Source organism: Ambystoma mexicanum, chromosome 14 (assembly GCF_040938575.1).
Source record: "Ambystoma mexicanum isolate Mex_15411 chromosome 14, UKY_AmexF1_1, whole genome shotgun sequence".
In the NCBI taxonomy this organism is placed as follows: Eukaryota; Metazoa; Chordata; class Amphibia; order Caudata; family Ambystomatidae; genus Ambystoma; species Ambystoma mexicanum.
Window position 1 is genome coordinate 445,474,688 of NC_090940.1, and position 12,027 is coordinate 445,486,714.

Here is a 12,027-nt window from a genome sequence, read left to right on the forward strand (position 1 = left end):
ATAGACTGCCATGATCCCACGCAGAAGCCTCTGCCCCATAACATATTTCACCAGAACAGCTCTTATAAGGTCCCACTCTGCCCTATCAAATGCCTTCTCGGCATCCACTGAAAGGAAGGCGCGGTCCCCTGCAACCCTTGTTGCTTCGTGTAATAGGTTTAAGGATTTCCTCTTCATGTCCGACCCCTGTCTGCCTTTGATGAAGCCCACCTGGTCTGGGTGGATTAAACTGGGCATGTGCTCTTCCATGCTGGCCGTGAGCACCCAGGGAAATAGGTCAGTACGCCCCACATGATCTGGGGTCCTTCCCCTCCTTGGGTATTACCATGACATCGCCTGAGCAAAGGACTCGGGGGGGGGGGGGGGGGGGGGGGGCCACAATGTCTTACCTATGGTGTGGAAAAGTAGGGAAAAACATGCATGCAAGGACGATGGACATCTTCACATAGAGATTCCCAGTATGTAAACCTATATTGGTTAAAAAGAGAAAGGGAGCATCATTTGAAATATGAGTCATTTGATATATGCTTGAAATTGACTGCTGACAGTGGCGTGTCTCCCACTGCTGCATTTCTGTGTGTCTTTCTGTCTAGAGTTTGTTTGAACATGTCTTTATATTGTCTAAACAATTTGGAAAGGGCATTAAAGTGCTTGCATATTAGATTATTCTGAGTGGACAGTTCCTGTATATGGCTGATCGGGACTTGCTTAGTTTTTTAATTGTGTACGGCGTCTCCTGTCTGTGTCTTTTTAGAAAAATACATCTTAACATCATAGTGAAATTATAAATGTTTTTGACATGTTAAAATTATGACCAATATATATAAATAAAGTATAATTTAATCTCCAAAAAGGTTAAAACTAAGATTACATTACACATTTGTAATCGTATATGCAGGGCAGTGGATAGGAGATACGCATTTAAATAACCAGTAAATGTGTTGCGGATAAATATTTTAAAAAAAATAGAGGGTGTACATTGTAAATGCCACATTTTATTCATGGGTCTTAAAATCTTCTTCCTATATGGGATTCAAGGCCAGATGTACGACGTCCACATTCCACTTGAGAATTATTGACATCTTTCCATTTCCCCTTAGTTGTCAAAACTTGTACGAGACCCAATCTAAAAATGGCTTGATGCAAATGGAAGCAGTAGTAAAACAATAGTTCTCTCTTCCTTGCTCCTTCTCCCTAAGCTCGTTTAGTTGATTACAGAAAGCCAGTTTAATGAGAAACTTGGCATTAGAGGGAATCATCGCTGGAGAATGGAGCCAGGATTTGCGTTTGAGGCCAACCACATTTCTGGGAATGTAAATTAACCAAGTATTTTTAGTGACCGTTTTAGAGAGCAATGTCCCTCGGCAAGTATGTTATTAATCATTTAGTGAAGGAGAGGCCCCAACTCAAGTTGGACTGCTAAAGGCTGGGTACAGACGATCCAGCATCATTTGAATATTATAAGTAGAGTGCCACCTCCACTAGACTCCTTTGCCCCCTTATGCCTCCAGCATCCTCCACTCCATTACAGTCCTATTGTGGTCCAACAACCCAAACTGGTTGTATGAGAGGCATCCTTTTTATAGTGGTATGGACCCTTTTGTTGGCTAGAGTTTGCAGCTTGGACTCAGTCATTGGAGGATTGATTATTTAAAACTCCCAGCCTACTTTGGGGGAGCACCCACGGCTTCAATTAGGCGTTCTCTAGCTGAGGGTTGGGAACTGTTTTCATGTTAGAGCAAGGAGGATCTGGGAGAGCGGTGTGTGCCAAGGGCAATCTTGCTTCCTCTTGTTGTTCTGGTAAGCGTAGTTCTGCTGGCAAAGGGGTGTATTTAGTTTAATTTTCTCTGGCGTTCAGGTGCTTGGTGAGTTTGCAGGTCTGTGGGCCCAGATGAGTCCTCAGACAGCATAGACTTGTGGGGAAGTGTTTTTGCGGAAATGCATGGCCACGTAGGACCAGCTGCTCTGCTCATTGTGGGATTTGGTTAATAGTAGTTGGAGTGGTCTTTTACTAAGTGAGTGCGTCTGGCGGTCTTTGTGTGACTGTCTCCTGACAAATGGTGGGTACCAAGGAAGTGTGACCGGATCCAGGTTGCTAATAGGAAATACAAAGTGCTGTAGCAAACTTGTAAAGAACAACAGTACCTTTAATATTTTCTTCGATAGCAGGAATCCACATAATGTTCTTCCCTCTTTAAGGAACTGATCGAGGAGAAACAGAAGAGCGGCATGGTTGAACATAAAGTAAGAGAACGCTTCGGTACACTAGAAAAAGAGCATGGATCTTTGCAGAGCAGGGTGCACGTCAGCCTCCAAGAAAACCAGCAGTTGCAATTGAAGGTTCGGAATTGGTTGTTTAATGTTTTTTCTTCATAGTTTATATGTAAGTTAAAGTTGCCTTGTTTAGCACATTTCCCATTGTTGTGGGCTCTTGGCACTGTGTCCTTTAAGAGTGGCGGCGTGAGTTGATTGACTTATCGGAAGCAATACTGTCTCCTTATGGGAGGAAACTGTCTGTTTCATTTATCTTGCTGGTATTTTTTTTAATGGAACAATTGCCATGAATATGCTTTGAAAAAAGTGTCAGAAGCGTGAAACTGGTGTTGGAATACTATAGCTTAATAGGAATAGGTTTACAATGATTTGAAGTTTCAAGATTGAGTGACACAATTCTCAGGTGGGGTTATATGTAAAACAGAGGTGAAGGCTGGAAGGTTTAGAATTCATCTTAAACCCCTGGCAATTACTTTGGGCAACCCTCCAATCGTTCTTCGCCTGCCAAGCCATTACAGGAATGGTGAAGGCAATAAGCAAATCGAGCTTGGTCCCACCCCAAAGGGGAAGTACAGCCCTTACTGCTGGGTTGCATTACCTCCACATGAAAACACAAGCAAGCCCAGACGTTTTTCGGGCTCATTGCTAGTCATCTGTGAGGTGTAGCTTGGGTCTCTAGGCCCCGCAGGCACGGGACCCATGTCGGGGCATACCGTCCCACTCGGGGTGACATAGCAAACAGAGATGATGGCTAATCTTAAACCTCTGGCAATTGCTCTGGGCAACACTCCAGATCAAGTCATTACAGAGAAAGGGGAAAGACCATATGCAAATCGGACCAAACTTGATTTGCATACAGTCTTTCCCCTTCTGTAATGCCTTTGCAGGCTGAAAGACGATGGTTTGGAGTGTTGCCCAAAGCTGTGCCTGTGGTTAAGATTGATTCAAAACCTTCCAGCCATCACCTTTTGATTCTGCGTTAGTTTATATGTGGCTGTGTTCTCTATACAATTGCCCAGTACACCCTGTCCACTCAGACAGAAAAATGTGTCTATGCGAGCTAAGTTCCTTACACCCCCCCTGTCTTTCGAAAAGTTCTGTAAGAGAAGTTGTGCCTCAGCAAATTAATACATTAAATTAATTTTACATGTTTGTGTTTTTAAGATGGCTAGATTGTAGCCACGGGGTACATAAAGAAGAAATGGTTTGGTATAGCATATATTTTATGACTTGCACTGTGAGGCAAAGATATATTCTTGATGTTTTGGACCAATTCATTGCAATTCTCTCAATAGTGTACGTTAATCTAGAAGTTCTTCTTGTGTTGCTGCCGTGTCATGAAAGCTATGGACAAATCAACACAGGTTGTGTATGTTTGCCCTTATAGTTGCTTGGAACTTTGAACCAATATTGTAGCTATTAGATGGCTGTTCTTTTACATGCTAGAAGAAGCTCAAAAATTTCTAGACACCCTCCCCAGAGCTCCACACCGCAGGAATAATGATGACTGAGGGGTAAAACCCCACCATGTGCTGCGCTGGGGTGCCACCCTAAACTGGAGGTTGATCTGGGACGCTGGCAGTCGGGTCATACCTTACCTTAGCGGACCGCCCAGAAGTAGGGCCCTGGAGCGCCTCATGCAGGAGCTAAGGTGTTTGGTTTTGATTGGGGAGGTGTGATGTTGGAAATGCATCGTAGGGACAGGGCCTCCGTATCCTTGTCCTTTACTGCTTTTTATCATGTGTTCTATCGTGTTTTCCACGCAGGAGTTCATGTGGGACTCCTGGCGGTGCAGCTCTCTTTTGGTTTGGTGAACTGATCCATGGGATACCCTTATGGCACCCATGGGTAGGGGTGCAACCCTGTGCCCCTAGTGTATGTTTTTGGGCACCTGTGTGTGACCCACAGAGCAGGGTACGGGCTGGTGGCAGCTCCATGCTGAAATAACTGGTGCCCTGAGAGTCCTCCATTTTGGGATGCCCAGGCCCTGTCATTGGAATCGGTAGATTCCTGATGGAGACAAAATGGCCCCCGTGGCCTCTTGCCTTCCATCACCTGTTACCTTGATCTTTCTGAAGTCCCGGGAAGCCCTGCCTCTGTCCCTTCCCCCTGACTGGCTGTTGGGTGGAAGTTCCATATATGGTAGTGTAGGATAGTGCCGACCAGACTGGCTGGAGCCTTCTCAGCGACCGTATGTTGTGGGCACGCCTGTGGGTGGGACCTGGGTGAATGGAGTGTGTGACGAATATGCATTCTATGTTGTGGGTATCTAGTATCTGGTAGTTGACACAATGACTGACACAGCCCTGCCCGAAACCAGTATAAATGCAGTGCAGAGTGTTGAATGGCTGGGTACTTGTCCCAATACACATAACTTGTTGCGAGTGTCTGGAGAGAAGTGAATGGCATGAATGCACTGTGTGCCTAATTGGCTGCCTGCATGAATACCCTTAGTCGTGATTGGATGCTTTAGTGTGACCCAGCGGAAAGAATGGGAGATCAACAGTATATCTGGGGACCTCTCACTGCTAGGAATCTTTTTCAGAAGCTGAAGTCCCTACGACGAGTAACTGGAGTAACTGAATCTTGACCTTGAAGCCCTGCTGGACGAGAAGAATTGCTGTTGCTCTCCTTCACAATCTGAAAGCTGCTGTGCCTCCAAGAACTGACTCAGAGAGGACCTGATAAGGCGCTGCTTCCCGAGCTACGAGGGACCAACGTGCACCAGCTGATCTTTGCCAAAGCTCCCTGGTAGACGGACCTTTGACAGGCTGCAGACCTGAGATTGGGACTGCTGCGGAGCTCCAAGGAGAAGCGCCCGGACTGTTGTCTGCCACTGTCGACGACCGCCGTTGCGGACCGGAGCCACTGTGCTCCCATTTTGACTAAGAACTTTTGAATTCAAGGACGCTCTCGTCCGCATCGTCGCTGCTGTATCCTGCTGGAGAAGGCCTGACCGTCGATGTGCCGAGGAGCATCCGCCAGTGGGTTTCCCGCCACCCAAAGGCCACAGATGCCGCCGACTTCACGCCCTTGCTGGGCCACAGTTCTTCAAACTCTTTGTGGTCCAGAACTATCGACACCGAGGTGCCCCGCATGCCTCTTCCTTGCAGGACGTTTACGCTTCCCCATCGACGGGCACCGCTAGGAACGAAGCTGCCACTTCACCGTCGTAGCTCGACCTGTTCTCGTTGGACGTTCGACCCGTGACTCCTGCCTTAAAGGGAGGGCACTCGAGAAGGGCCGTCGATTCGCGACGAACGCTACAACGCCAGGTACTTTGGGGTTGCAGAACTATTGGGAATGCTGTTGAGAACAACATATGGACTGGGCTTGTATCTTTATTCTACAGATGGGGGGGGGATCTCCACACAGAACTGTGTTGAACGGTAGTGACCAGTATCCTGCCAGTTCAACCATCCTGCTTTCCTTCCTCCCTCTACTGCTGGTTTCCTCTTTATTTGATCTGTGTGTCATTCTGACCGTATGCACTTTAATGAGATCTGATAATATTTGTGGTACCACTTTAGAACTGTATATATTTACAATTGTTGATTTCAGAGCACAAAGTGAGTTATTGTGATAGTGTACATGACCTTGAATATTAATTGTATAAAGACTGTGTTTTAACCAATACAGTGCGCGGACATTCCTTTGTGGGTGCTTGGGGACTACACTGTACTTCAGAACCAGCCTGCATCACCCCCTGAGAAGCTAGGCCTTGATTGCTCGACTAAGTTACCAATAATAGAGAATCTTGGCAGGGGTCCTATGTGCCTCTCCTCTACCATATAGAGAGCAGAAGTACAGACCACCCCCCTCCGGTGTCTTCACAGGGGGGACGTGGGGAACTGACAGGTTGGGGTTGCTGGTGGGGGAGGGAATGTTCTTGGAGTTATTGTCCAGTTTTCACAGTTGAAACGAGAATTTCTAAGCCTCATGGAAGGGATGGATGAGGCAGTTGTTGTCCTATTTACGAGATATCATATTGTGGTAAGGATGGTTGGGTGGTGGGATGACAGGGTTACTTACCAGTATGACGTGGAACATGAGAGGGCTAAACTGTCCATCCAAATGTCGCAAGGTCCTTTTATACATGCAGAGGCACCAAGCTGACATAGCGTTCATTCAAGAGATGCACTTAACCCATTGGGGGTGGGGGGGTCAAAGTTCGGGAAAGGATGGGGCTGCTACTGCCATTTCTCGTCATACTCCTCATACTACAGAGGGGGTGTGCATCCTATAACGCAACTCGGTGGGGTTCTGTCATATTGCTACAGTGAAGGATCAGGAGGGTAGGGGCCTGTTGGTCAGGGGCACTATACAGGGCCGATTGTATACTCTGGTCAATTATTACGCCCCGAGTCTGGACTCTGTGGAATCTCTTGGGTGGTCACGGCTCCAACTTGAAAGGTCACCAACCGGGTAAATCATATCAATGGGGGATTTTAACACGGTAATGGAACCAGACTGGGATCGCACTCCGGGGCTTCATCAATCGGCCGAGAAGGGGTTGGGTAGATTAGAAGATCTGTGCTGGGCTTGGGAGGTCTTGGATATCTGGAGGCTTAGAAATACAGGGAGGAGAGAATACACTTTCTATTCATCCGTTCACAACTCTGCGTCCCGATTAGATTATTTCTTAGTCTCTCTCACACTTGCAAACTCACTGTCTGGTGTGTCCATCCTGGCACGCACGTTGTCAGACCATGCCCCAGTGCGTATGTCCATTGAGCTAAGGGATGAGAAGAGGGAGAGGAAGCCCTGAGCATTTAAGAGTGAATGTTTAATCAATGAGGTATTTGAGGAGCTGACCAAAGCCATTGACCCTTTTTAAGATCTAAATGAAGGTTTGATGGAGTCACATGTGACGCTATGGGAAAGCTTTAAATGTGTAATCGGAGGGGAATGTATAGTGAAGGAAGCTGGGATACTTAAACTTATCCTAGGCAACTTACGGACACTGAGTCTACATTACAAAGGCTCCAAGCGGGGGGGGGGGGGGTACACTGTCGCCACAGGAACAATTAGAAGCCAATCAGCACCTACAGAAATTCATGGAGTTGGCACATTGAAAGGTGAAATTTCTCAGGGGGAAAGCGGTTGTACGGCAATACGGGGAAGGACAGCGCCCGGCAGGATACTGGTGAGGGCCACAGAGGTCTAAGGACCGGATCCTATCCATAAGAAACAGTCTGGCGGGAGAACAGTTTGCGGACTTGGAGATAGTTCAAGAATTTTATCATTTCTATAGGCATCTGTATTCCTCCCATACACGGGCTTCCCAAGCAGAGGTGGATAACTATCTGGACCAGGTAGCATTGTACTGGTGTACAGATGTGGAAAGGGGATCGTTGGGACGCCCCCTGGCAGTGGAAGAGAGATTATCAGCCATTAAGTCTTTCCCATCCGGGAAGTCTCCTAGTCCAGACGGCTATGCGGCAGAACTCCACACTTTGCCATAAAGCTGGCTCCCCACTTACTTCAGGTATACCAACGCTGCCTGGAGGACCGGCAGCTGTTGGAATCCATGAGGAAAGCAGTGGTGGTAGTGCTTCTGAAACCTGACAAAGCAGCAGATGATTGCTCTTCCTATCGCCCCATATCCCTCATTAACCTGGACAATAAAATCCTGGCCAAGATTCTGGCATCCAGGCTAGCCCTGTTGATGCATAAAACGATGAAAGCGGATCAGTCAGTGTTTATCCCGGGACGCTCCTCCTCATACGGTCCGCGCAGAATGTTCGGATTGATGTCAGCAGTGCGACAGGAGGACCAGGTGGTGGCCGCGCTGCCGGACGCGACCAAGAAGTTCGATTCTGTGGAATGGACGTTTATGTTGACCATTTTGCGTAGGATGGGAATGGGGGCCCAATTTATATCCTTGGTTTCACTGCTCTACGCGTCACCCAATGCCAGGGTCAGGGTAAATGGACAACTAACCCCTGCTATAACACTGGAAAGAGGCACGAGACAGGGATGTCCCTTCTCCCCGTTGCTATTCGCCCTGGCGATAGAACCGCTGACTGAGATTATTGGGGACTGTCATATACATAGTGGGGTGAGGGTGTGTGGGCTCAAGGTGGTTGTCTCCCTCTATGCAGATGATATGGTGCTCTTTGTCACTGAACCTTGGCCCGATCATGGGGTATGTCTTGCGGTTTGGCGTTTTTTCTGGGCTTGGAGTCGATGCAGCAAAGTCGGTTCTCTTGCTACTAACGAACGGCACCATACAACATACTGACAAGATAGGGGTTCAGTGCATGGGGACTTTACGAGATACCTGGGAATATATATTGCCCGTGACCCCGTTCATCTATCTAAGCAGTACTGTAAAAGGGTGTTGGAACATGCTAAACTGTCAATGGACAGATGACTGCACTTTCCCTGTATGGCAGAATCTCCCTGGTGAAGATGGTGCTCCTGCCGCGGTTTTCGTATGTGTTTCTTAATGTCCCCATGGCACTCCCTAGGGATTTCTTCTGGGTGCAAAGGTCCACAACTACACAGTTCATCTGGGCAGGGAAACAGGCTAGGGTTGCGTGGGAAAAGTTGATTATGCCACTAAATGAGGTGGGCCTGGCGCTGCCCGACTTTGAAACATACTGTGAGGTGGCACAGGCAGGGTTCCTCCTATACTGGTTCGGGGAACAGTCAAATAGAAGACACATCAAGGCGTAGAGGGCACTAGGGGGGCCCCGTTCCTCGTGCGATCCAAAATCTTGACAGCTCCGAGTAGGACAGCCAGGGTGAAGGATATGGTGGAGCTGACCCGATTGAGCGCATATCCAATGGTGAGGTCATTTATTCCCCAGAATTGCCATCTATTTATAGAACAGGTATTCCGCTCACTTGCTGTTCAGTGGAAAAGAAAACTTCTTACAGGAGTTTTCGACCTATTGCAACCTGATATTGGAAGAACTTGATCTCACATTTGACAAGCTCAATGACGATCCAGTAAGCATCAAAAAATACAAAAAATATCTTTATAGGTACGATTGTGCAAATACAATGGATACTATGCACTCATGAGTCATTGGCAAATTTAAGGACCGATTTTTAGAACTATAGGAATGGCTGACCCCTACAGTGAGATGCTTGTTCTTAAGATTCCGTATTGGTCAAACCCAGACTACAGCGATTTTAATATGCTACCATATGATAGCACTTGATAAAGGTGTATGCAGGTTTTGTGGGGCGCAGAACATGATGGAAACCATGGAGCACTTACCAACTGCCTGCCCCTGACACGGAGTCAAAGAGAGATTAATTTTAACTGCTAGGTTGTGATTCTTTTATGCAATTCTGCTTGGCTTGTAGAACCACTCGGTGGTGATCGCAGTCACAATTTTTATTAGATCACTAAACTTGGAATAATCTGTATATTTTATATGTGTGAATGGACAGTTTTATTTTCCGATTACTGTAACACTGTAATGAATTGTTGATTATGAATGTGTTTTTATTTATTTTAACTGTAAAAGGAACTAATGAATTGCATTGAATCTAGTTCATCAAATTGTATTTTAACTCATTGTCTTGTTAATGGGTTTTTTAAAACCATAAAATAATAAATAGAAAGTGGGTATGTAACCTATGTGAAGCGTCTAGGGGTGACCTGTTTTTGTGACCTTTTCCCAAATACTCTTTTTATAACTCTGGAGGAGATGCGGAATAAAGGTGAGCATACACCCCTGGATCTATTAGTTTATTTTAGGCTGCAGACCTCATTGTAGGCGGTTTTCCCGATCTTCCCTAAGGAACCGGAAACGGCTCCGATATTGGATAAGATGCACCAGTACCCAAGGCAGAGGGGGATAATCTGCTGTATTAAAGATAGGGCGAAAGCTGGAAAGTCTCCTCAGGAGAAATGGGAGGTCTTGCTAGGTGATAGGATATCTGAGGAAGTATGGAGTTATTGCTGTGGGAGGACAAAACATGTGGCACTCGACGCTAACTTCAAATTGATACACTTTAAGTACTTGCATCAGTTCTATCACACACCTTCCTCTCTGCATAGAATTTTCCTAGAGGTTTCGGATAGGTGCGGGAGATGTGGCACTGCACCTGAAGACTTTATACACTTGGCATCTGGATTTTCGCCTACTGGAAGGGAATCTTTGAAGCAATGGGTAATATGGTGGGGGGAAAAGTGCAATGAACACTGATAACTGCACTGCTGGGCTATACCAAAAATGTCCCCAAAAAAGTGAGAAAACTGACGGGACTGCTCTTGCTTCTTGCTAAGAGAAGGGTGGCTATGGGGTGGGGAAGGGCCTATTACCAGGTTTGAAGAAATGGCAGGCAGATGTTCTTTACTGTAATGATATGGAGACTCGGTACGGCAGACTTGTACACCCCCAGGCCAAGCCTAGAGATAAATGGGGCCCATACATTGCTTTCCTGATTATGCAATCTACGTCACCCTTAGATGGACTTGACTGCACCACTCAACGGTTCCAAGTGAATGGTACACATTTTGCATGGAACCACAGATTAAATGTGGGGTTGATCCTACAGCAGTCGTAGTTGAAATGTAATTACATTTCCCGTCTGAAACAGAACACAAATGATCTTCCTCTCCAAAATGTGAACGCTATGTCCCCGGAGGCTAAGATTGGTGAGTTATTCACTGTGCTGTTGGTTTTGTTTAGATTTTTTTGTACTGTTGAAGAAGTGTCGGCCTTAGGCCATGTTACGAAAATAGCAATAAATGTTTTTTATTTTTAAATGCCACTGGCATGAATGGAAGCGCTTCTCTGTGTGATGCCAGACTCAGAAGATTACCCCTCTGCGGATCACGGCCCCTCAACCTCTACCCTATTTGTTTCCCTTGGCCAAGGCGGGATTGGCACACGCCTCTATCAAGGTGCACCTCGCTGTCATATCCCGGTACACCAGGTTTCCGAGTAGACCCTCTCTGTGGTCGCACAGACTTGTCCAAGAGTTCCTTAAAGGGATCTTCAGGGCTTTTCCGCCGGTGAAGGCTCCAACCCCGGCTTGGGAATTTAATGTAGTCCTGACTAAGCTCATGAGAGCTCCTTTCGAGCTTATGCATCAAGTCCTGCTCATGTTCCTCTTGTGGAAGACTGCTTTCCTTGTGGCCATCACCTTGGCCAGGAGGGTCAGGGAGATCCAGGCCCTGTCTTGCAAGCAGCCTTACTTGTCTTTCCACGCTTCAAAGATGTGTATGAAAGGCATGGTATCAACAGTAAGACAGACACAAGTGAGCACCGTTCAAGGGTGTTTATTGAACTTCAAAAAGGGTTTGAAAAACACCCATCTAATCCTAAATCTACAGATGGGAGCAAGCTACAACCATCAAATAATAATGTAGGCCCACTAAAAAAGGGCCTACACTAATGAACCTATTTTAAATCCTTACCTCTAAATACAAATAGTGTGGGAAACAGTGTTACGAAAAAGAAAAGTGTTCACAAACTAATATGTCGGAATGTTCAGGCCGTTGGCCTCCCTTCCCCAAGTTTTTAGCACAGGACAAGGCGGTACTCTCAAGCTTAGCACAGTCTCTGGCTTCTCTAGCACGAGGATGAAGTTCAATCATTAGCATCAGGCCCTTCCGTGCCCAAGTCTCTTTGCCTCTCTAAGTCTTTTCCCTCAGAGGGCCTGATGTGACAAAACAAACAAGTTATTTTCCTCTTAGAATTTCACAAGTACTCATTTTCTCAGGCAATTCACTATTCAGCTCAGATCCCCTCAACCGGGCTCAGATCCTCTTAATGCAATGTTCAA

At 46.5% G+C, this 12,027-nt stretch overlaps 1 protein-coding gene across 3 annotated transcripts in view; it reads left to right on the top strand.

The window, feature by feature from the left end:
* Positions 1–12,027, top strand: part of KTN1 (kinectin 1) — a 3,101,875-nt gene that overhangs the window by 285,468 nt on the left and 2,804,380 nt on the right. For 2 of the 3 annotated variants that reach the window (XM_069637665.1, XM_069637666.1), the window contains exon 7: positions 2,200–2,340. The exons of the other annotated variant lie outside the window; for it this stretch is intronic. In XM_069637665.1, coding sequence (XP_069493766.1) covers positions 2,200–2,340 — 141 coding nt within the window. The remainder of the gene's footprint in view (positions 1–2,199; positions 2,341–12,027) is intronic. 3 annotated transcript variants of the gene reach the window in all.